Source organism: Equus caballus, chromosome 1, assembly GCF_041296265.1.
Source record: "Equus caballus isolate H_3958 breed thoroughbred chromosome 1, TB-T2T, whole genome shotgun sequence".
NCBI classification, from domain to species: Eukaryota; Metazoa; Chordata; class Mammalia; order Perissodactyla; family Equidae; genus Equus; species Equus caballus.
The window spans coordinates 159,918,658-159,940,898 of record NC_091684.1 but is presented as its reverse complement, the minus strand read 5'-3'; the positions used below and the strand labels follow the sequence as shown (position 1 = coordinate 159,940,898).

Below are 22,241 nucleotides of genomic sequence, written 5' to 3'. Positions count from 1 at the left end.
TCTGCTTTTGCTGCTTGTCCCAAGTCTGTTATTTTTTATTGCTGCTGAAGCCACAAAGGAATTTTCTTTTTTTTTTTTTGATGAGGAAGATACACCCTGAGCAAGCATCCATTGCCAACCCTCCTCTTTTTTTGCTTGAGGAAGAATAGCCCTGAGCTAACATCTGTGCCAATCTTCATCTATTTTGTATGTGGGTTGCTGCCACAGCACAGCTGATGAGTGGAGTAGGTCCTTGCTTGGGATCCGAACCTGTGAACGTGGGCCACCGAAGTGAGGCAAGCAGAACTTTAACCACTCAGCCACGGGGCCGGCCAAATTTTTCATGGCTCGATCCATGAGACAGATTTTGGTCCTAATTTTGCTTGACCCTGCTGCTCATTTGATTCCTCCAAAGACCTCTTACCCCTCCCTACTGCACAGGGGTGGGAAGTTTCACATATGAGAAAGAGGCTTATTCTTTTTTTTTTGAGGAAGATTAGCCCTGAGCTAACTACTGCCAATCCTCCTCTTTTTGCTGAGGAAGACTGGCCTTGAGCTAACATGCATGCCCATCTTCCTCTACTTTATACATGGGACGCCTGCCACAGTGTGGCTTTTGAAGAGGCTTATTCTTTAAATTACAGAAACTAGAATAAAGACTTTATATAAAAAAAAGTAGTGTGTCCATATGATGGAATATTATTCAGCCTTAAAAAAGAAGGACATTCTGCAGTATGCAACATGGTTGAAGACGTTACACTAAGTGAAATGAGCCAGTCACAGAAGGACAAGTACTGCCTGACTCCACTTACATGGGGAATCTGAAATAGTCAAACTCATGGAATCACAGAGGGGAACGGTGGTTGCCAGGGGCTGGGGGGAGGGGAAACTGGCAGTCACTAACCAAAGGGCACCAAGTTTCACTTATGCAAGAGGAATAAGCTCCAGAGAGCTGCTGGACACCACTGTGCCTGCAGTTAAATACTGTATTGTACCCTCAAAAATTTGTTAAGAAGGTAGATCTCACGTTGTGTTCTACCACAATAAAATAAAAGAAAATAAATTTGGTTTAATGAAGTAAATTGACTTGAACAAGAAGTGTAACTGATTTTTAGCCAGTTAGAGGGTTTAGTTACTTAAATGGTGCTGTGAGTTTCTAACAAAAGAGCTATTACTAATTACAGGAAGCACAAATCATCTCAAAATAAACATCCAATATCTGGGATCGCCCAGGTATTAAATATATATTTTCAAAAATAGTCACTTCAGTTAACAATGACAACTACTCCAGTTGAACATGTGCAAGGAGTCCTTGTATTGTTTCCAGGCTGAGTTTACTTTGCAACTGGACAAGGCTGTTTTTGAAAATGTTATTGGGGTCAGGCACAGAATGATAGCTAAAAATAAATAATTGTAGCAAATATTTACTGAGCTCTCTCAACATTCCTGTACTGCCCGGGCAACTTTGTGTCAGTATAATCTCCTGTAACCCTCACGATAACGCCATGAGGCAGGTTCTACAAGTATCCTCATTGCACAGGTGAGGCTACAGAGACACAGAGAGGTTGAGTAACTTAGCCAGAGTCATCCAGGTATTTCCTGGGGGAACCAGGAGTCAAACCCAGGGACTCTGATTCCAGAGCCTGTGCTTTTACCCACTGCACTGCACCATTTGTACACCAGGATGGTGGGATTACAGGTGATTCTGATTTTCTTTTTGATCTAAAAAAATTTTCTAAGTGTTCTACAATGGATATACATTATTTTTCTGATTAAAAAAAACCATGTAAAACATTATTGGTCCCTATGTGACTAGGCTAACGATATTATTGAAGAGGGCATTCCTTTTCTTCTATAATGGTGTTTACAGCTAGGGTTTGGATTTCTAGTGATTTCCAGCCTATCGCCCCCTCAAGAAACCCTGAGGGTGAAGCAGCATTTTTGCCACTACACAGTCCCTTGGGAGACCCTCGCATCCCTCACCCCCCGCCGTGTGCTTCCCAGAGCAGTGGGAACACGCTGGCGGGAAAACAAGTCAGACTAAGGCTTAGCTCCTGGTGTCTCCCCTACCTCCCTCTCTTCTCTAGCTGGCTTCCTCCTCCTCCAAGACCGGACACACCGTGGGGGTGGGGTGGGGTGGAGCGGGGTTGAGGGGGTCTAGGCTCCTGCTGGGTGTGGGGAGGGGCTGATAGCAACCCCTTCCCAGAGATCCAAAAAGGTTGCCCAGAGCAGATAAACACTGCGGCCTCCGTACTGGCACAGGTGTCCCGAATTCGCCTCTTCTTGTGGAGGTTCACTGTGTGTGCACCGCAAAGCGTTCAGCGGGTAATGGTCACCTTTTGGAGAACGTAATTGGCTACAAGAAAACCCCTGCGGTTACCGAGTTCCCTGCCTCACTGTGCCTGGCCTGAAGGGGGTCTGGCCACTCAGCGTACCACAATTTAAATAAAATCAAGGACCGAATCCGTCCTGGGATGGGCTTGGTGTTGTTTCTCCTCTATCTCCTCTCTTGACTTCTTCGCCCTTTGGAATTGAGTCCAACACCCTGTGAATTAATTTTTCTGTGCCTGTTTCCTCCTAAAATAAAAAAGCTAACCTTCAAACTTGACTCTCCATCCTCTGGGGGATGTTGTGCAGATAACGATGGGGCAGGTGGGGGCCACGTGACCCCAAGGGCCCCTCGCATCACAGCTTTACACCATACCGTGGATGGGGAACAGAGAAAGACTCTGCTCGAACAGTTAGCCGGATGAACGCTGTTGTGGCTTTTGGTCAGACGAGCAAGCAAAAGGGAAAATTGAGTTTCATTTCTCATTTTCCATCTCAGATTGAAAATTAGGTTAAGAAGCAGGTCTGAGCCCTAGAAAAAGACAGCAACATTACACGGCACTTTAGGCTTTTGGCGGAGAGAGAAGTTGGTGGAAATTACCAAGAAAAACCTAAATGTCCTGAGCCTGGCTCAGCCATTTCACTTGGCTGGGCCTCAGTTTCTATATCTATCAGACGCGTCAGATGATCAATTAGGATTCTTTCCAGATCTTAAATTAAAGTTAGATATAGTGGTTCTGAATATTAAGCTTTTCTGAAATAAAAAGTCAAATTCTCAGGAAAATCAATTTAGTGTCTGTATATAGACATCAACTAGTTACAACCAGAATAAGAATGTAAAACTGTTCAGATGGCTACAGGTATACTCAGTGACGAACTCTAAATGATACGATTAACAAGTAACAAGTTTCATTTTACTCTATGTGTTCCACTGGACTCATGTGCCATAGTATTTGGGGCTCATCTGGAGGTTCTTGCCTGTTTCCACAGGGGTAGTTAGTTGCCCTCAAAATTTCTTTGTCATTGGATTCCAAACAACTCTATGCTGAAATAAAGCACCAGAAGAAAAGTCACAGAATCTGAGACCTTCAAGGATGCTTAAGAGGTCATCAGATTCAACCTTCTAATATTATATTAACAGAATCCAGGAATCTAGTGTGACGCACATGGAAACTGCCCATTCCTCATTTTCAAGTGGGCTTTGTGTACCTCACGCAAGAAAGTCTCATACAATACGTCTATAAATCAGACAGAGTCAGCCTGTACTTGTATCGGATTTTCTTGAGGCAAAATGCCAGTGGTATTCAGACTCCACCCAAGTATGAGGAGGCCCCCTTGACAATGCCTCTTGTCATTTTGTGGTTCAGAAAGGCAAAAAGACAACGTTTCTACAAGCCACCTTTTCTAAGGAGAAATGTTAAACCAAGAGGACAAGAGCCTGGAGATCAAAAAAGGGCTTGCTAGCAACTTGTGAGCCTGAAGACCCCGCCCTGCCCTGTTCCTCCTTTCAAACATTCCCAGGGTTGTGTCCTTGTTCTGTGGGCATCTGGACGACAGCCAGTCATGAAGACAGGCTCCAACAACTAAGTTATCAGCTCACTCACTCCTGAAGCCAAACTATTACTCATAGATAGTTATTTCTGGGTTTACGTCACAGATGGAAAGACAGATCAAGTCAATGGGGATCATGTGAGGCCACATTGGGCTCTTCCTTAAAAAAAATGACTCACTCACTTTATTAAATAAAAGTCCATGTAGTTACCAATGGTATTTTAAAATGGTCAAATACCTCCAGAAATGAAATACTTTGAAAAGATTTTTAAATGTGAAAAGATGCTCAACCACACTAACAATGAGAAATGAAAATTAGAATTATAATGACATGCCATTCACCTATCAGAAAATGCAAAGATAAAGTGCAGATAAAGAAAAAAAAAATCTGGAATGCCCTGAGTTTGGGAGAATGTGTGGGTCATTGGTGGGAATGTAAACAGGTCCATCTTCTAGAAAGGACATTTTGGCATCAGCTAACACGGTAAAAAAAATCACAGCTCCTTTTGATTCAGCAATTCCACTCCTAGGAGTGTATCTTATGGTTACATTTGCACATTACTGTACACATGTGTATACTTGCACTGTATGTGCAAAACCATCTACATTCACTGTGGCACTGTTTGCAACAGCAAAAGGTTAGAAACAGCCTGAAATGCCATCCATCAAAAGGAGACCAGCTATTAATTTTGGCACATTTATATGATGGAATAAGGAGGCAGCTCGAAAGTCCTGACAGGGACATGCTCCAAGATTTACTGCTAAGTGGAAAAATCTTGGTGCAGAGCAGTGTGGAGGGGACCCTCCCACGCTGGGAGGAACCCTGAGAGACTGCTGACAGGCTTTGTTCTGGAAGAGGATCTGGGGGATGCGGGTGGGACAAACGCTCTTCATTAACTTTTCCTAACTTGAATTTTTTGTCCCAAGCATGTGCACACTTTACACGGAACGGTGGTACTCCTCATGAGTACTGGAGAAAGGTGAGATGCTGCACAAATGGGCTGCCTTGTGCTCTGCATCATGGTTTGGATTCAAACAGGAGGTGGTTTTGAGAAAGAGACTAAAAAAAATCTAGGTGAATTGGAGGTTTCTTGAGGAAAGTGTGTTATGACACATGTGAGAAATATCCCCAGACACCAGAAAGAGGGTGATGGCAAAAATCAGAAAAGTGACAAGAGTGGGGCCCTGGGCCACAGGAGAACACCTCCCACGGGTTCACCCAGCTCCATGCCTTGGTGAATTCTCCTGGCACTCTTCCATAGCTCCACTCTCAAGTCCAAATATTTCCTTTATCTTTCCCCCGCCTTTTTTGGGGCCTTGGAAGAGCAAGGCCCTCGCTGGTCGGAGTTCTAGGACTTGGCCACCATTGGCTGTCTCTGGGGGAACTCTGGAGCACTTGGCCAAGCTGACCCTGCAATCCTGGTCGGCCTACTCTGGGACCACCCCAATTCCACGAAATGAGCAAAGACCACCATCACCACCAGTTATTCAACACGACTCTAGGCCAAATGGTATGGACATGCTATGTCACTTTATCTTCAGACAACTCTGGGAAGCAGAAGTTCCTCATTTTATAAAAGTGTAAACTGAGGCTCAGAGGGGCCCACAGGGAAGTGGGGGTCCTGGGATCTGAGCTCAGCTCAGCCTCCTCCAGGGCCCACAGAGAGTTTGCCTGCACCTCACCACCTCCCTCTCTGCTTCCCTGGAAAACAAAGATGTCCTGCAGGGGCTGCTATTCTCGGCGTGTTCCTGCATCCACTCAGGGCCTCCCGCCAGGCACCAGGGCGGGAAACCTGACCCGGTCCACGCCTTGGGGCCTCTCACCCCTTGCACTTCGGTATTCACACCTACTATTCAGACCCTCACAAGATCCAACTCCGTGAGGGACAGTGCTTTTCTTCTCATGTTACAGAGGAGGAAACTGAGGCTCACAGAGGTGGAATAACTTGCCCAGGGCACCCGGCTGGAAAGTGGAAGAGCCAGGGAAATGGAAAAATGTCTCCAGCCAGCGTTTCTCGGCATTACACTGCTCCTCTCCCGCCTAGAATCCCATATGATCTATGCTTCCCACCCTCCGGACTGGGGGTCCCCCACTGGGGCACGGTGATTTTGGGGAGAGGGCTTTTGCCACACATAGCAATAGAGATGGAGGCTGCATGACAAGCACATAATAGCATCACAGCAGTGAAGTTATTAAACATTTGAAAACGCGAATGAGAAATCTTTTTAAAACCTCTTCTTTATTTTTCTTTAGAGGTTCCTAAAAATTCTAACTCCCCAAGAAGCCTAGAATGGTTTGGGGGTGCTCCTACGTGGAGCAAAGGCACAGGAAGGGGACAGCATCAGGCCAGGACGCCCTGTCAGACACCCACGAGGCTGATGCAATAGCAGTCACCCGGTCACCAGGGTGGGGTAAAGCCACCTCTGCTCCCTTTCAAAGCCCTCACCTGGGAGGATGTCGGTTAGTCACAGAGCCCAGCCCAGTGCCGGGCCACCCCTCACCCGACTCCGAACCTCCCCGCCCGCCTCGCTCACATTCTCCAACCTGTCCTGTAAGCGGGCAGCACTCACACTGGTGAGACGGAGACGGGAACTCAGCTCAGGTCTGTTCTGGGGGGTCTTCCAAGTGTGTGATCGTCTTTTCTTTCACTTGGTTTGGAGGCAGCAGAGCAGATAGCAAAGGGGCAGACTCCACACCGCCCCATATCCCTCAAAGTGGGGACCTCCTGCATCAGAACCACTGGACAGGCAGCCCTCTGAGCATCCTCCTCCCAAAATGGTTTGCGCTTGAGGCCAGGAAGCAGTGTATCAACATGTTCCCGGAGCCTGAGAATCACTGCTCTGAGCTCAGTGCATCATTCACAGACGCATCGACTCCCTGACAGAGGAGGAGCCAAGGGGGAGGGTGACCTGAGAATGGGTACCACACAAGAAGTGACAGTGACAGCCTGGTGTCAGGGAAGAGAAAACCAACCAACCAAAGGAACCCACACAAACTGAGCAATAGACCCAGGGCAGTTCCGTTCTGGCCCTGTAGGAGAACACCTGGGTTCACAGCCATATTCTGGGTAATCTGGAGAAAGTTAAAAAAGATCATCCTTCAGCGGCTTCCCGTTCCTCTCAGAATAAAATCTACGCGGCCGTTCCCCAGTGGATGCTCCAGGAAGGCAGTGACAGCGTCCATCTGCTGCTGCTAAAATGAAAGCGCCTGGTACCTGACACACAGGATGTGTTCCAGAGATGGACCAGGAGGCACCTAGCAGAGTGTGGGAACGGCAAACATTCTGTGTAAGAAAACCTCTTCCCTTCCTCACTATCCTTTGAATGAGAAGGCAGGGCGGTGTGTACTGTCTTTCCCAAAGATTCCCATCAAAAATCGCTCAAGGAAGAAAACCCAGGAGGTTTGGTGTTTATAGGGGAAAAGTGTCAATTATATGGAAACTTGCCCAACGTAGTATCCTTTCCCAGTGCTGCCTTCTCAGTGTTGTGTGTGAGTGCAAGAGAGAGAGAGACCGACTGCCTGCCTGCCTGCCTGCCTGTCCGCCCGCCCGCCTGGCAGGGGTATGTCCCTGGTTTGTGTCCTCGTCTCTTGCTGTTAACAGCACACGCTCTGGAACGAGGCTGTCTGGTTTGCATCCCACTCACCCACTTCTAGCTGCTTTGGTTATCAGTCACCTTAAAATGTAGTGGCTTCAACAACAACTTATTATTTCCTCTGGTCTGAGGTTGACTGGGCTCAGCCGGGTGCTTCTTGATTGGGGTCTGTCCTGAGCTGACAGACGGCAGTTGAGGCTGGAACCACCTGAAGGCTCAGCTGAGCTGGTCGTCCACGATGACGTCCTCCCTCACACCTCAGCTGGGCTAGCTGGGACGGCCCGAGGCGGCGCCAGCCTCTCGGCCTCTCCGTGTGACTAGCTTGGGCTTCCCTCACAGTTTGGTAGTCTCAGGGTTGAACTTTCTAGATGGCAGTTGGCCTCCCCAGAACAAACATGTCAAGAGATCCAGGTAGAACCCTCAGAGCTTCTTATGACTTAGACTTGGGAAATCATGAGGCATCAGTTGTGCTGAAGTCTACTGAGCAAAAAGTGAGTCAGAAGGCCATCCCAGGTTCGAGGGGAGGAGACTGCACCGGGGTGTGAACACTGGGAGGCGCGGTTCATGGTGGTGGGGGCGGCGGGAGGAGAAGGCATCTTTTGAGACCAGCTACCACGCTTGCTATAGGACTGGGGGTGAACTACTAAACCTCTTTCCGCCTCGGTCTTCTCTCCTATAAAATGGGATAATAGTTCCTACCTCACAGAGCTTTTGTGAGGAGCAAATGAATTAATAATATACGGAAAGCACTTAACAATGCACTGTGTAAGCATTACCTATTATTATTATTACCTAAAAGAGTAAGGAGCAAACCTTTTCTCTGATTCAACTCTGTATCCCAATGTCTGTGCTTTACGATCATGAGCTGCTCCACATGGAAAGTAAGAGAAGTACCCTTCTCTCCACCAAAAACAATTTTGTTTTTCATTTAAAAGTCCAGGTAGGTTTAAAGTTTGGGTAGAAGCAGTCATTTCTCATGATTAAGTATGCATTTAAAACATTAACAGAAACTAAAAATAGCTGCCAGGACTTGGTGAACACCATTCTGAGTCAGGGTGATGACGCGCTCACATCAGGGGCAGAAGCAGCAACACTTGGGGTGTGGAATTTCCCGTGGCACCAGCGGAAAAGGAGCCATGAATGTGTTTGTCAGCTAACTTCCCTGAAACAAAAAGAAACCAGGATTTCCTGCTGGAGGCCCGAGAAGTGAGTGATGTCCAAGGCCTCAGAACCCAACCTCAGGCTGGCCTTTGCCTGGCCAGAAAACAGGATCTGCAGACTAATCACCAGCCGTCGGCCCCAGCCCTGGGGGATGGAATGCTTTTCTGTTGCTGCCAAATTCAAACAAAGCTCAGAAACAAGTCCCTGAGCTCAAACTCTAAATATAAAAATGGCTTCATGATCCAGCCTGTGGACATATGTTCCAGTCTATAGAATTCTCGAACAACTCATCCTCTGCCTCACACCCCTCAGTATTCCACGCAGCCTTCAGGACAAAACCCAGTCTCCTGACATGTGTGCGCACCCGCCATACACCCAAGTTCTAGCCATGCACACACTCGCATTCCTCCAAAAGGTCCTGAGCTCACGCACCTCCCCCTGTTCTTGCACGCACTCTTTCTGCCGTCTGGGAGAGAGTAACAATAGTAGCACAGCCACGGTTATCTTTCCCTTGACTACGCACCAGACAGGTGCTGTGGGAAGAGCTTCACGCCATCATCTCACTTGATCCCCACCCCCGTCCTATGGGCCCTGACCTCACCCATTCACCTGGGGGCTCTGACCAAGAAGAACTGCTTCATAAGGTCAGACACACAGCTCAATAAAATAGAACTGAGAGTCCAGAAGTAAGCCTTCACATTTATAGTCAATTGATTTTGTGTGTGTGTGTGTGAGGAAGATTGGCCCTAAGCTAACATGTGTTGCCAGTCTTCCTCTTTTCACCTGAGGAGGATTGGTGCTGAGCTAACATCTGTGCCAGTCTTCCTCTATTTTATGTGGGATGCCACCATAGTGTGGCTTGACAAGCCATGCTAGGTCCATGCCCAGGATCTGAACCTGCGACCCCTGGGCTGCCAGAGCAGAGCATGTGAATTTAACCACCTCGCCACTGGGCTGGCTCTGCCAAGTGATTTTTAACAAGGGTGCCAAGACAATTCAATGTACTGTCTTTTCAACAAATGCTACTGGGACAACAGGATATACATAAGCAAAAGAATCAAGTTGGACCCCAACCTCACATCATATACGAAAATTAACTTAAAATGTATCAATGACCTACATGTAAATACTACAACTATAAACCTGTTGGAAAAAAATTTAAGAGTAAATGTCCATGAGCTTGGGTTAAGCCAAAAGCACAAGTGACAAAAATTAAAATAGATAAATTAGATTTCATTAAAATTGAAAACTTCTGTCCTTCAGACAACCCACAAAATAAGACAAAATATTTACAAATCATATATTTCACTAGTATATAGGATATATAAAGAATGTTAAAACTCGACAATAGAAAGACAAATAATCCAATTTAAAAATGGGCAAATGATCTGCACACATATTTCTCCAAAGAAGATATATAAGTGGCCAAGAAAGCACATGAAAAGATGCTCAACATCATTAGCCATCAGAGAACTGCAAATTGAAATCACAATGAAATACCACTTCATACCTACTAGGATGGCTCTAATCAAAACGACAGTGTTGGTGAGGATGTGGAGAAACTGGAGCCCCCATATACTGCTAGCGGAAATGTAAAATGACGCAGTCACTTTGGGAAATAGTTTGGCAGTTCCTCAAAACACTAAACACTAAGTTACTTTATGACCCAGCAATTCTGCTTCTAGGTATATACCCAAAAGAATTGAAAACATATCTTTTCACAAAAACTCATGCATGAATGATCATAGCAGCATTATTCAAAATAGACAAAAAAGTGGAAACAACTCAAATGTCCATTAACTGACAAATAAATAAAACGTGGTATATCCATACAATGGAATGCGATTCAACCATAAAAGGAATGAAGTACCGACACATGCTCAACATGGATGAACCTTGAAAACAGTATGCTAAGTGAAAGAAGCCAGATGCAAAGGCCACATATTGTATGATTCCATTTACCTGAAATGTCCCGAATAGGCAAATCCATAGAGACAGAAGGTAGATTAGTGGTTGCCAGGGTCTAGGCAGAGGAGGAGAATGGGTAGCGATTGCTAATGAGTACAAGGTTTCTTTTTGGGGTGGTGAAATGTTCCAAAATTGACTGTGGTGATGGTTGCACAACTCTGTAAACATACCAAAAAATCCCACTGAATTGTTAAAGAAAGAGAGAGAGAGAGAGAGAAGATGCAAATCCCTCCCCCAAAAGATGGGGAGGGGGAGGGGAAAAGAAGAGCCCCTTCTCTTAGCAGCTTCATTGACTGCTGCCTCCCACTCCCGCGGGGGGCTGGGGAGTCCCCCTGCTCACTGCACTTCTTGATCAGAATTCCTGTAATGCACACGGTCAGAGTGCCTTTCTTGCAGGTCCATCCACCTCGAATGAGTATGAGCACTCTGGCCAGGGCCTGTGTCTCACTCATTTTGAGAAGTGGCATCCAGGACAGTGCTTGGCACTTGGTAGATAATCAATATAAATGAGTGTTGAACAAATAGTCTCGCATGCCCCTAATATTACCCATTGCTTTATATGCCATCACTTCTAAAACAGAGGAATACCAAAAGGATCATATACACAAATCTACAAAATGTCTGTCCATTATTTAAAAATTCCTTTTCCATCAAATATTTTTAAAATTGGATGATCAATTCCAGTGTTATCTCTTTTCTACTTCCAGAAGGACATATGATTTCAAAATTTAAAAGCCAATCAGCAATAAAATGACCGAGACACGTGGGAAAAGGCAGAAACACTTCTCCAAAAACAGCACATTTAGTCTCTGAACAACAAACTCCACATTTCAAAGAACGTGACAAAAATTTCTCCTACTCTGCAAGACAGACGACTTTAAGAGGCAAGAAACCAATATAAAGGCTGATTAAACTCAGCTTTTGAAACGCTTTGGCCTTCAACAACAAAGAAAACAATAATACGATGAGATGATGAAGGTAATAATAACAGCTAACATTTCCTGAGTACTTACCATGTGCTAGGCTGGGCATTATTTTCAGTTTTCTATGTATGAACTCAGCTATAACAACATTATGTGGTAGGTACCATTATTACCTTCATTTTACAGAGAGATTATCAACTGTCCCAAGGCCACAGGGTTGGTAAATGGCTGAGCTGAACTGGAATCCAGAAGTCCAATTCTACTGTCCACAAGCTTTCCGCTTCACAACTGACGGCCTTCAGGGACTACAGTCTCTCGACTGGACCAAGGAAAGCCAACTGTCTGACTCTGAGTTTATAGACTGATTAGCGTAGGTTATAGAAGAGATGTCAGAAAAAAACATGAATAGGCAGGAATTGAAATCCATGTGTGAATATCTGATACTTGCATGTCTATTATTTTATATATCCTTTCTATATCAGGTGGGAAATATCTGAGTAGACAACGTGGTCAGCCCAAACTTGCAAACCTTGACCTGCCCCACTCTGCCAGCCGGCTCCTTCTGAGCTTTCAGCCACAGGCCTCCCCACCTTCCAAGTGTGGCCGTCCCACCTCGCCCCTTCTCATTGAGTTCAAAGTCTTATCCTTCCTGGCAGTCATCAGTACTTACAATGATTGTATTTATTTGTTTACCTACTTTTCTTGTCTGACTCTCCCATCAGAATGTAAATTCCATAAGGGCAGTGACCATCTCCCTCTTTTTTGCCCAGTGTTTGTTGACTGAATGATAACTCTCTATTTAGGTGATACTTTTCTTTCAGAACAATTTGGTGCATCAGTGACTGGCTGGATGACCACACTAGGCTGTGGCTACCCCAGGGCAGGGGTGGTACCTTGTTCATCTTTACACTCCCAGTTCCTGGCTGGTACCTGGCACAGAGGAGCTGAATACATCTCAAAAGAACTTGTTTATCGATGAATTGCTGTCAATCTGGAGAGCAGTCTATCGGTGTGCCTCAAGGCTCTGCCTTGGGCCCTGTCCACCCAACTTCTGGATCCAAGGGTGAAGGCCCAAGGGCATGCTGAGGAAGCCTGGGGACGCCCTGAAAGTGTGCAGCAGCCGCAGTGGACAGGGAGTGGAGCTGACAGAGCTTGAACTGTCGTGAGGCCAAAAACCCAAGAAACAAAACCAAACCAAACAATCAAGAAACCCTGCACCAACCACAGGATGGGGAGCTGGGGACACGAGTAGCACCTACAATAAGGGCCACGTGTTCAGTGAGCTCAGGTGACCGTAGTCTGGTCACACCAAGGTCACATGATGTGGTCCGGAGCTGTATCTGTGGTCGTGTGATGACCCGAAGGAGAGAGGGGATAGGGCTGCCTCACAACTCCCTCTCCGAAATGATTATTTCTACTCGTATTTATAAGGCCTGAACTTCCTTGTTCCAGCGCTACCCGGCAGGCCCCTCAGAAACCCTTCATGAAGTCCAGCGCTGACACCTGCAGCCTTGGGCTGCGCGGTCCCCCGCAGTGACAGGCTCCACCTGCCAACACTGCCCCCTGGGAGCTGCTGGCCTCTGAAGTCTCTTCCGCTCTCAGCTCTCTCAGTGCTTCTAGGACTGTCTTTGCTGCTGTGAACCTGGTTCACATCTTGCTCCACGCCTTCTCGTTCTTTCAGGGGAAAAGACTCATTCCTCTCAAGTACGGGTGTGTTTTCCTCTCTAGTCCTTCTTGTTCCCAAGGCCCGAGAGGGGAAGTCATTCTTATTTGGACATCTCTAAATGTTCTCTCTCTTTTTTCGGGCAGCCTTCAAAATCCAGCCTTTTGTCTCTCAAGTTCAATACACGTGTCAAGTAGATGTGTTTGCACTTCCCTGATGAGTATGTTTTCGTCGTCTCTCCTTTTTCTACGCCTTTATTAATGACAGGTTGGATTCCATGCCCTGTTTCCGGAGTCTGTCAATTCTTTTGTGATATGACGATTGGACACCTCAGCGGGGCTGGCAGATCCCTGAAACCGCCTGTTCACAGCTACCTGTCACTATCAGATGCCTTTTTATTCTTGAGGGCTTTCCTTAAAGTTGCAAAAGTCAGGAGGACCTAAGGCTGTCTGTATGGACATGTTTAAGCATGAATGAATGTTTTTGAAGTTAATGTTATTGTCTGTGATGTTATTTGAAGCAAAGTTAGAACCCTTCCGTTTCATGCATTACTATTATTTATTGCTTTTACTAGCAGGTCATTTTCTGCCCTTTTATTTTTCACTATCTTCTCAGTTCTACCCATTGACTTATAACGAGAAGGGCTCAAACCTCAGGAGACGACACCCTCAAACTTTCACTTGACAAGCTGTTGGCCCTGGGAGAACAGGTAGATCTGGAAAATTCAGATCAAGAGTCTTTTCTTCTAGGGTTATTTACATTTTCAAAAGGGAAAAATCTTACTGTTTTTGTTATACAAGTCAAGTCTTTTGAGGCTACTGAAAACCTCATACTCTCAGGAAACCAGAGGAATAATTATTTGCTGCTAAAACAGCACCTTCCGAATGCTTTTGTGCTAAATAGATGGACAAGTACACAAGCTGCCACGTTAGAATTTTCCAGTGCTCTCCTGTCAGACAGGGACATTATGATTGGAGCCAGAACCCAGAGTTTTGTACCAAGTAGTCAGGAACACACTTGTGTTCATGCTGAATCCAGAAATAAACCCAAGATGATGTTTAAGTTCAGCATGAAATAAACAGTATTTTAGAGGGCAAACAGTTCAGGAGTCAGAATAATAAGAGACTAGGAATGAAAATAAGGATGTGTGGATAAATGTGCTCTTTTCTCGCCACATTCAGTCAAAAATGTGGATGCCATCATCGGGGCCAAGGATGTCCCCAAGCGTGATCCAAGTCAGATTCCACCCACCCACTTCAGGAAAATAATTTAGAAAATCCTAAGAATTCAAACATTCTTTTACTGGCTCCAACAAAAGAATCAAGAAAAGTCTGTGGGACTTTTAGGCAGCTCTTAGTTGATTAGAATAAAATTATTATTATAAATATGTCAGAACACGTTTATTCCCATAAAAAATGGGAATTCTTCATGTCAGCCAAGGCAGCTGCTGTGGAGTAACTAAACTCAATCTTTTGTTCCTAAACGTTTTCCGCTAACTATAATTAAACTAAGGAACATGTGAAGGGCAATGGGTTTCCACATGGAGTAGAATACTAAAAATTGCTCCAAAATCAATTATCCTACCGGGTTTTATTTATAGAGCTCCCAAATAGGAGATTTAGATAACATTTACTCCCTCCAAATGTTCTTGTTTCACTCTGGAGCACAGAGCAGGGAGGCAGGGGGTTTAGTACCTGACTTCTAGGGTCAATGTGAAGATTCTGCAGACGAGAAGGCTGTGCCAAGACGCATTCTAATTGGTAAAGGTCACTCCGAACATAAGAGTGGGTTTGCCATGTTTTGCCTCAAACCTAACACGACAAAATAGGAACCATCATGCAGAAACATCAAACGTTTCTTCTTGTCACCTATGACTTTGGCCTACAGAAGAGCAATGACTATGAAATGCCCTGTCCTCCTGGTCATCATGCTTGCCCCCTCCATGCAGCACAGAATAAAAAGGAACCAGGCTTATGATGTCACGAGAGAGAAGAATGAACAAACGAGGAAGAATGAAGCCCCCGCGAGGTGAGGTGCGTGGCCGAGCCCCAGGCTCAAAGTCCGCATTTGTGCTTCCACCACTAAGGCATCAGGACTCCTTCCTGGAGGTACATCCTCACTAGGCCATCTGGTCCCCAGAGCTCAGGGACACCTGGGCAATGCCCTGGGGGTGCCTGAGGGCTGCCAGTGGTGATGTGAGGCCAGCTCCCCAGTTCAGGTCCCTCCTTCCCCATTCCACCCACAGCAAAGCAGCACAACACTCTACCGCTCCACCTGCCATCTATCTCATCCCGTGCTGATGGGGAGAACTCTGGGTGCGGCGCAGCCAGTAGGTCTTCCTGGGGGTGCTCAGCAGTTCCCACACACTCACCACTTCCTCCCGCAGCTGCCCCGGGTGTCCAGCATGCTCTCAGCCGGGGCTGCACAGCCCTGCAGGCTAGAGGGTGGACTGGGTCCACCCAGCAGCTTCGGCCTTCAGCAACTGCCCGAAGCACTCTGAGCCTGCTCTCCAAAAGCAGCAGCTCATCAACAGTTTTTACTCTGTCCACTCTCCAGATGTCAAGCTCGGTCACCCATCTGGCCCAGCAGCTGGGGAAAGAATTCTTGTGATCGCTGGAAGGCCCCGCTCTGCGGGAGCGCCAAGGGCAAGGGCTAAGCTTCTGTCTGAGCATGATCGAAGGCAGGTTTAACTGAGACAGCAAATCCTCCATGATCAGCAGTGTCGACACGCAGCCAGGGCTCAGTATCCAGCAGCTGCTCTCACACTGCCAGCATGGAGCACACTTCAAGGAGGCTCTAGTGTGCAGGAGGGACCTGCCTGATGAGACTCCGCTGGCTGAGAGCGACTCCATCAACTGCACAAAGGGACAAGGAGAAAGCATAGCAGCCACCGCCCTTCCTCTTCCACAGATGAAACACCCCAAAGGGAGGCAAATCTCCACTAATAAAGTCAATGGGGGATGTTTCAAATATTCTACGGGGTCACATTTTGTACCAACTACCTCATCCAACGTTGACATAAATGACTGGTGCAGGTGGTGCTGTGATTTATGAAGCGGGAGGGATGGAGGCCGAGAGGGGCAGGTGTGAGAAGGTAGCGCTGTTGGCAACAGTCTAAGCTGAAGCAGCTCTCAAACAGTGCATGTTCTTTGGGGCTAATGTGTTGAAACTGTCAGCCGAGTGACTCCGACCACCAGCTGTGCCCAAACACTTTATGGTGCTCAAGCAGGGGAAGCCGGCCGCAATGCTTCATGCTGTCATTGTCTGCAGCTCCCGATCCTGCCCCCTCAGCTGCTGTGTCTGTCAGGGTGGCCGGGACCGGTCAACTGGTTGGAACCATATTTGCTATTTCTGTGCTAGGATGTGAGTAAGTACATGCCATGGCAAGTCAGACAAGGATATGAGTCAGATTATCATAAAGTGTTGAAAAGAACTGATCTTGAAAGCATCCTGAGAGCATCACGCTGTGCTCCACCACTGGCAAGGAGCTACAGTCTGAAGACACTTAGAAGTACTAAGCAAAGGAGAAACCCCAAAGATCACGGATGATTAGAATTGGCCAAAGGTCTACAAACGAAAAGAAATGGAAAAGGCTGAAGCCAAAATCTAGAGATCTTAAAACTCAGAGGTAAACGTATGATTTCACTCACATGTGGAAGATAAACACACACATGGATAGAGAGCAGATCAGTGGTTACCAGAGGGGAAGGGGGCGGGGAGTGGGCGAAAGGGGTAAAGGGGCACATATATATGGTGACTGATAAAAACTAGACTATTCAGGGGGGAGCATGATGCAGTCTATACAGAAACTGATATATAATAATCTATGCCTGAAATTACACAATGTTATAAACCAATATGACCTCAACAAGATAATTAAATTTTAAAAATTCAGAAGTAAAAAGAAAGATTTATTACCAGGACCACATGTTTCTCCAGCATACTTCGGTCAGACATTTAGAGATAGCAAAACCTGGGCAGGCTGGAAAAGCTGTGGAACATGACTGTTTTATTTTCCATTTAAAACAAAACATTTTATCTGAGAGCAACTTTTATGAGGCCAAATTAATGGTCCTAAACTGACTCTTAAAAAAAAAATCTATTGGCACTGAGGTGTAAACATACAAAAAAGATGTCTATCTGTCACACTATTTGTAAGAGTGAAAAATTATTAACCATCACAATATTCACAAATTAGTTAAACTATGTTATGTCCCTTTGATGGAACCTAATCAGCTGTTAAAAAGAATAAAGTAATTTGAATATACTGGCACGGAATGATGTCTGCGAGAGACTGCTATGATGAAAACAAGTCATAGAAAATGTGCATGGTCATGGCATTTCTGTTCTGTGTATGCACAGGAAAAAGTCTCTAAGGAGCCAGAGAAAACCATTAATAATTGTTATTTGTGACAGAGAGACATTTTTGTATACTCTTGTTCATTGCTTGAATCCTTTACAATAAATGTTACTTTTCTATCAGAAAATAAAACCAACAAAGATGTTTATGAGAGAAGAATAGCATTAACCTGGCTTTTTCTATAAGAGCGATGTTCTTGGAGGCCTCAGCTCCTAATGGCCCGAGTCCCTGATGGAATGGGTGAAGGCCCAGCGAGGTAGTGAGAGCTCTGGGAGTCCCTGGTGGCTTCAGGTCAGCATTTCTGATACACCACCAGGAAGAATGGCTCATAGACCTCGGAAGCCCTTTCTTTATCCCTGTCACAGGACTCTTGCCTTCTGGCTCCCGGCATGACCTACAGCCTGTGTAACTGTGCTTTTGCTTCAGGAGTGCTGCGGGAGTTCACGGCCTGGCCCTGACCCACGGCCGTGACACAGACAGGTCACCGCTCAACCTTGGCATGCCACCACGTCCCAACATGGTTCGACTGATGGGCTGTTCAACAGGCTGTGAAGAGTTATCAGCGAGAAGTGACAGCAGCAGTCCATCTGCTCTATCTTCTCCCCGCCAGCAAAACACGAGGAACGATCCTTTGTTTCAAGGGCCAGGGCGAGGGGAACTTGACCTGTCGCTGTGACGCAGGCATCATCCCAGTGCACTTCCGGGCAGGAATTTCTGTAAGTAAACTGTGTCCTCTGGTTGGCCCCTGATGGCCCCTTTCTCCAGGAGGGTGGGAGGGACAGCAGGCCCATCTGCTTAATCAGAATGCACGGGTCTGGAAATAGCTACTGCCTCAGCCTTGCTTTCTGAAGGCTGAAGGAGCCCAGACGTCGCTATTCTTCACAAACATCTTCCAGGCTCCCTAGATCGCCTCTGAACACTTTATCAACTCTGCTTCCCTTGGGTGATTCCTATTCATCCTCCAGATTCTGGCTCACATGTCATTTCCTCTGGGGAGCCTTTCGCAACACCCCAAGGCCAGGCCAGGTCCCCTTACACCCTGATATGCGGTCCCCATCGCCGAGTGCTGGTCCCAGCTCTCATTTTCCATTTTTTTCAGTGACAACTTGATTAACGTCTGTCTCCCTCACTAGAACATAAGCTCCTCGAGGGCAGTAACGGTACCTGTTTTTGCTGATCCCCAGTGTGCAGAACACGGTCCAGGGCCAAGCAGATACCAGCAAAGCTCAGTCAGTGGAAGGCGCCGCAGAGGCAGCCAGGCTGGAGCATGTGCCAGGCAGGAGTGGGCAGAGGAGCTGGGAGGGCTTCTCTCCCTTGCAGTGACGAGCTCACCTCCTCTATTTTTGTCATGTGTGTCCAAGTGAATGGTCAGCAAGCGATATGTCCCCTCTTAAAGTCTGAAGATTTATCTGAGGTGGGTACTAGCAGTAGACAACAGTATTTAAAGGAATTAAGGTTATGGCTAAGGCTCCAGAAAGTTTCTCCATTGAAATGGCAGAACCTTGGATGCTCTAACTCCCTGGTTATTTCTTGGGGCCCCTTCAGCTCTGGACCCCAGGGCTGCTCAGGGATGCTGGGGGTGTCCTGGAGGATGGATAGGATATAACAGGGATACAAATCCTCCACCAACATGAGAGAGAGTCTCAGCCAGCACTGGGGGAGGACAGGGTGGGGTGGGCACTGACCTCGGCTGATGCGCTGCTTCTCCCCAGACAGGATCCCAGGGCTGTCGATGATGCTGATGCTCTTCAAGACCTGATTGGGCAGCTGGGAGCACATGAATCTGGAAGACAGGGAACAAAGGTGGGATGAGACACTGCGCATCACAGAGCGGTCTAACTGCGGAGCTCCCCGCCTCTCTGGGCTGCTGACATCCTCTGTCAGGCGGGGACTCGCAGGAGACTGACGCACCTCCGCTGGTGCTCCGGAGACCAGATGCTGGACCACAGGGCAGGTGTGGCAGGGTGCCCTGGCATCTGCTGCTACCTGCTGCCGGGTCCCTTACTGTTAAGTGTGATTTTAGCTAACATTTAGTGGAAGCTCAGGTATTTTACAAACATCATCTCATTTGCTCCTCATATTAACCTCATGAGGAAGAAATTACTGTTAACCTCAGAGAGGTTGAGTCACTTGCTCAGTGTCACTCAGAGCTGGACCTTAAACCCAGGTCAGCCTGACTCCAAAGCCTACCAGTGTCACCTGCCCTCCTCCATGATGCTCCTGGCCCAGGATGCCGGGCTCCTCCTCCCAGCAAATCCCAGGCCTCCCCAGGGTCACTGCCTCACTGGGTTGGAGCATCCCTAACATGACAGTGGAGGTACTGGGGCCTGTTTTCACTGTCTGATGCCTCAGGGACTCAGCATCCAGCCTGGCACCTGCTGTAGCTTGAGGCTCAGGGTGGGGCACACACCTGTGGGCAACACCCCAAGTCCTCTGGGTGCCTCGGAGTCCTAGGGGTGCCCTAAGAGCAGAGGAAGGGGTGGGGTGGGGGAAGACCTTGGCCAAGCTTCTCCAAGCTGTCTTCCTTGTCCATCACTTCCCCGATACTACCTCCTCCTTCTCATCTCAATCCCCCTCCTGTGGCTGCCCTGGTGTCGGCCTCCTGGAAGCAGAGCGGAGTGGCAGGAAAATCGCGGCCTGTGGGTCAGCAGACCTGGGGTCAGGTTCAGCTCAGCCTGTGCCAATAACTTGCTGTGGGATCCTGGACAAGAGGCTTCCCCTCTCTGGGCCTTAGTTTCCTCACGTGTAAATGGAGACATCCGGACCAGGGCCTGGCGAGGTCTTTTTTAGCTTTAACACTGTGTAACTGAAGTAGCTGAGGGAAGTGCTCCGTTATTCCACCCCTGGCAACAGAGCCCGAGGCGGTTCTCTCCTAGGCACTGTGTGTGTGTTTTAAGGCATAAACTGTAGAGTGCCTCTCCTTTTCCTGGACAGCCATGCGTTGCTTAATAAGGGGCACGTGTCCTGAGAAATACATCATAAGGAGATTTCATCATTGCGTGAATACCATGAAGTGTGTTACACAAACCTGGATGGTATAGTCTGCTATCCACCTAGGCTATGGGGTACAAATCCTATGGGACCCTGTCCTGTATGTGGTCCGTCATTGACTGAAACATTGTTATGAGGCGCCTGATTGTACTGTAAGCAGCTAACTTCTGCATCTGTGTGGGCAGAAAGCTTGGAAAGCTCAATTCTTCCATTCAGGGGAACTGGTGGGATTACTCAGAAAGTAAATATGCTGGGAATGCAGGCCAGGGAGGCCTGCCCGGCCTTCACGGCGCACACGTGGACAGCAAGCCCCACGGACAGGGTGGGGACATAGCCAGAGGAGCAGGGGTGGGCAACCCCGAGCAAGAGGTACAGTTCCCAACATTTCAAAATAACTTTCTTTGAAGGTGCTCGGGACAAGTTTCTCATACTGTCTTTCCTGTATTTTCAAGGCAGCCCAGGAAGATAAGGAAAAGAAACACCGTTATTCAATTCTCTAGAATTGGGGTAGGAACAGAGTTCTGAGCACATCTATGGCGGCCCACATTTCTTGTCAGTAATGATTCAGTCTCTTATCATAGTCCCGTCCTTTTTATCAGACGGCTTGAGACCTTTGGCAATGTGAAAAAAATTGCACATATGTGAAACCATTTTATGTAAAATATTCCTGTGAGAGGCTGATCTTTTTCCAAAAACACACGCTCACACTCGATATCAATTTTTCCAAAACATAAAACCCCTGGATTCTAGTGTGAAGTTAACAGAAAGATTCAAAATTTATAAACTGTCCACTCCCTCTGTGCAAAGCAACGTTTCAACAATTCTCAAGCCTCCTGATGTGAAAGCCAAGGCGAAATGTGTGAGCTACAAAACAAGATGCGGTCCGACGTGGTGACATCACCACACAATAAACAAGGGAGCAGGCGAGGGGCCAGGACAGATAACTGTGGTGGGGGAAAGAGGAGGACCAGGGGGAGGAGGGGGAAGGAGGGAAGAGGAAGGGGGGGAGGGAGGAAGGGAAGGGGGTTGGGGAGGGGGAGGATGAGGAGGAGGAGGAGCAAGCTCTCCAGGGGCACCCCAAGAGAGGGTGGTTGGGGTTGTGTGTGCCAAGCTGGGCTCCACTCCATGACAGAAAGTAGGGGGGCATGTTGGGCGGGTGGGCAGGGGGGAACAGAGCACAAGTTAGCTTTCAGACCCCCGTGTGGGGGCACAGCTCATGCTCTAGGGGTTAGAACCACATGTTTTCTTAAATAGTTATGCTGTAATCAGAAAAAAACCCTACTGCAATGCTGTTTGAGCGATTTTGTCTTACTTTGAGGCTCTAAGAAAGGAAGGGGAAGAGCAGGGTACTTATGAGGTACACCACAGTCAGCACGGGTCAGTCCCTGCTTTGGTCTGTCTGCTGAAACGTTCCTAAGCACAGATTTGCTGTCCCAAGATGGATTTCCTACTCCTCCCAGAGGGACTAACATAAAATGCGCCCATGCCTCGCTGTCTACATTTCACAGGAAATATTCAGACACGGGCTGGTGAAGCCCAGGAGCCTCACGTAAGCTTTTATGAAGTGTCTCCCTCACCCAGGGCTGACCTGACACACTCTGTTTTCTCACAGAAGGAGGGGAGGAGCGGACCAAACCCTACGCTGGACCCCATTCCGTCACCCACCCCAACCAAGGAAGGCTCAGGGGTTGCAGAAAGCGGGTAGCTAAGGGAATGGTCTGGG

The 22,241-nt window shown here is 47.4% G+C and overlaps 1 protein-coding gene across 2 annotated transcripts in view; it reads right to left on the bottom strand.

The window, feature by feature from the left end:
• Positions 1-22,241, bottom strand: part of EHD4 (EH domain containing 4) — a 75,632-nt gene that overhangs the window by 28,868 nt on the left and 24,523 nt on the right. For both annotated transcript variants that reach the window (XM_023619430.2, XM_070238811.1), the window contains exon 3: positions 19,213-19,310. In XM_023619430.2, coding sequence (XP_023475198.1) covers positions 19,213-19,310 — 98 coding nt within the window. The remainder of the gene's footprint in view (positions 1-19,212; positions 19,311-22,241) is intronic.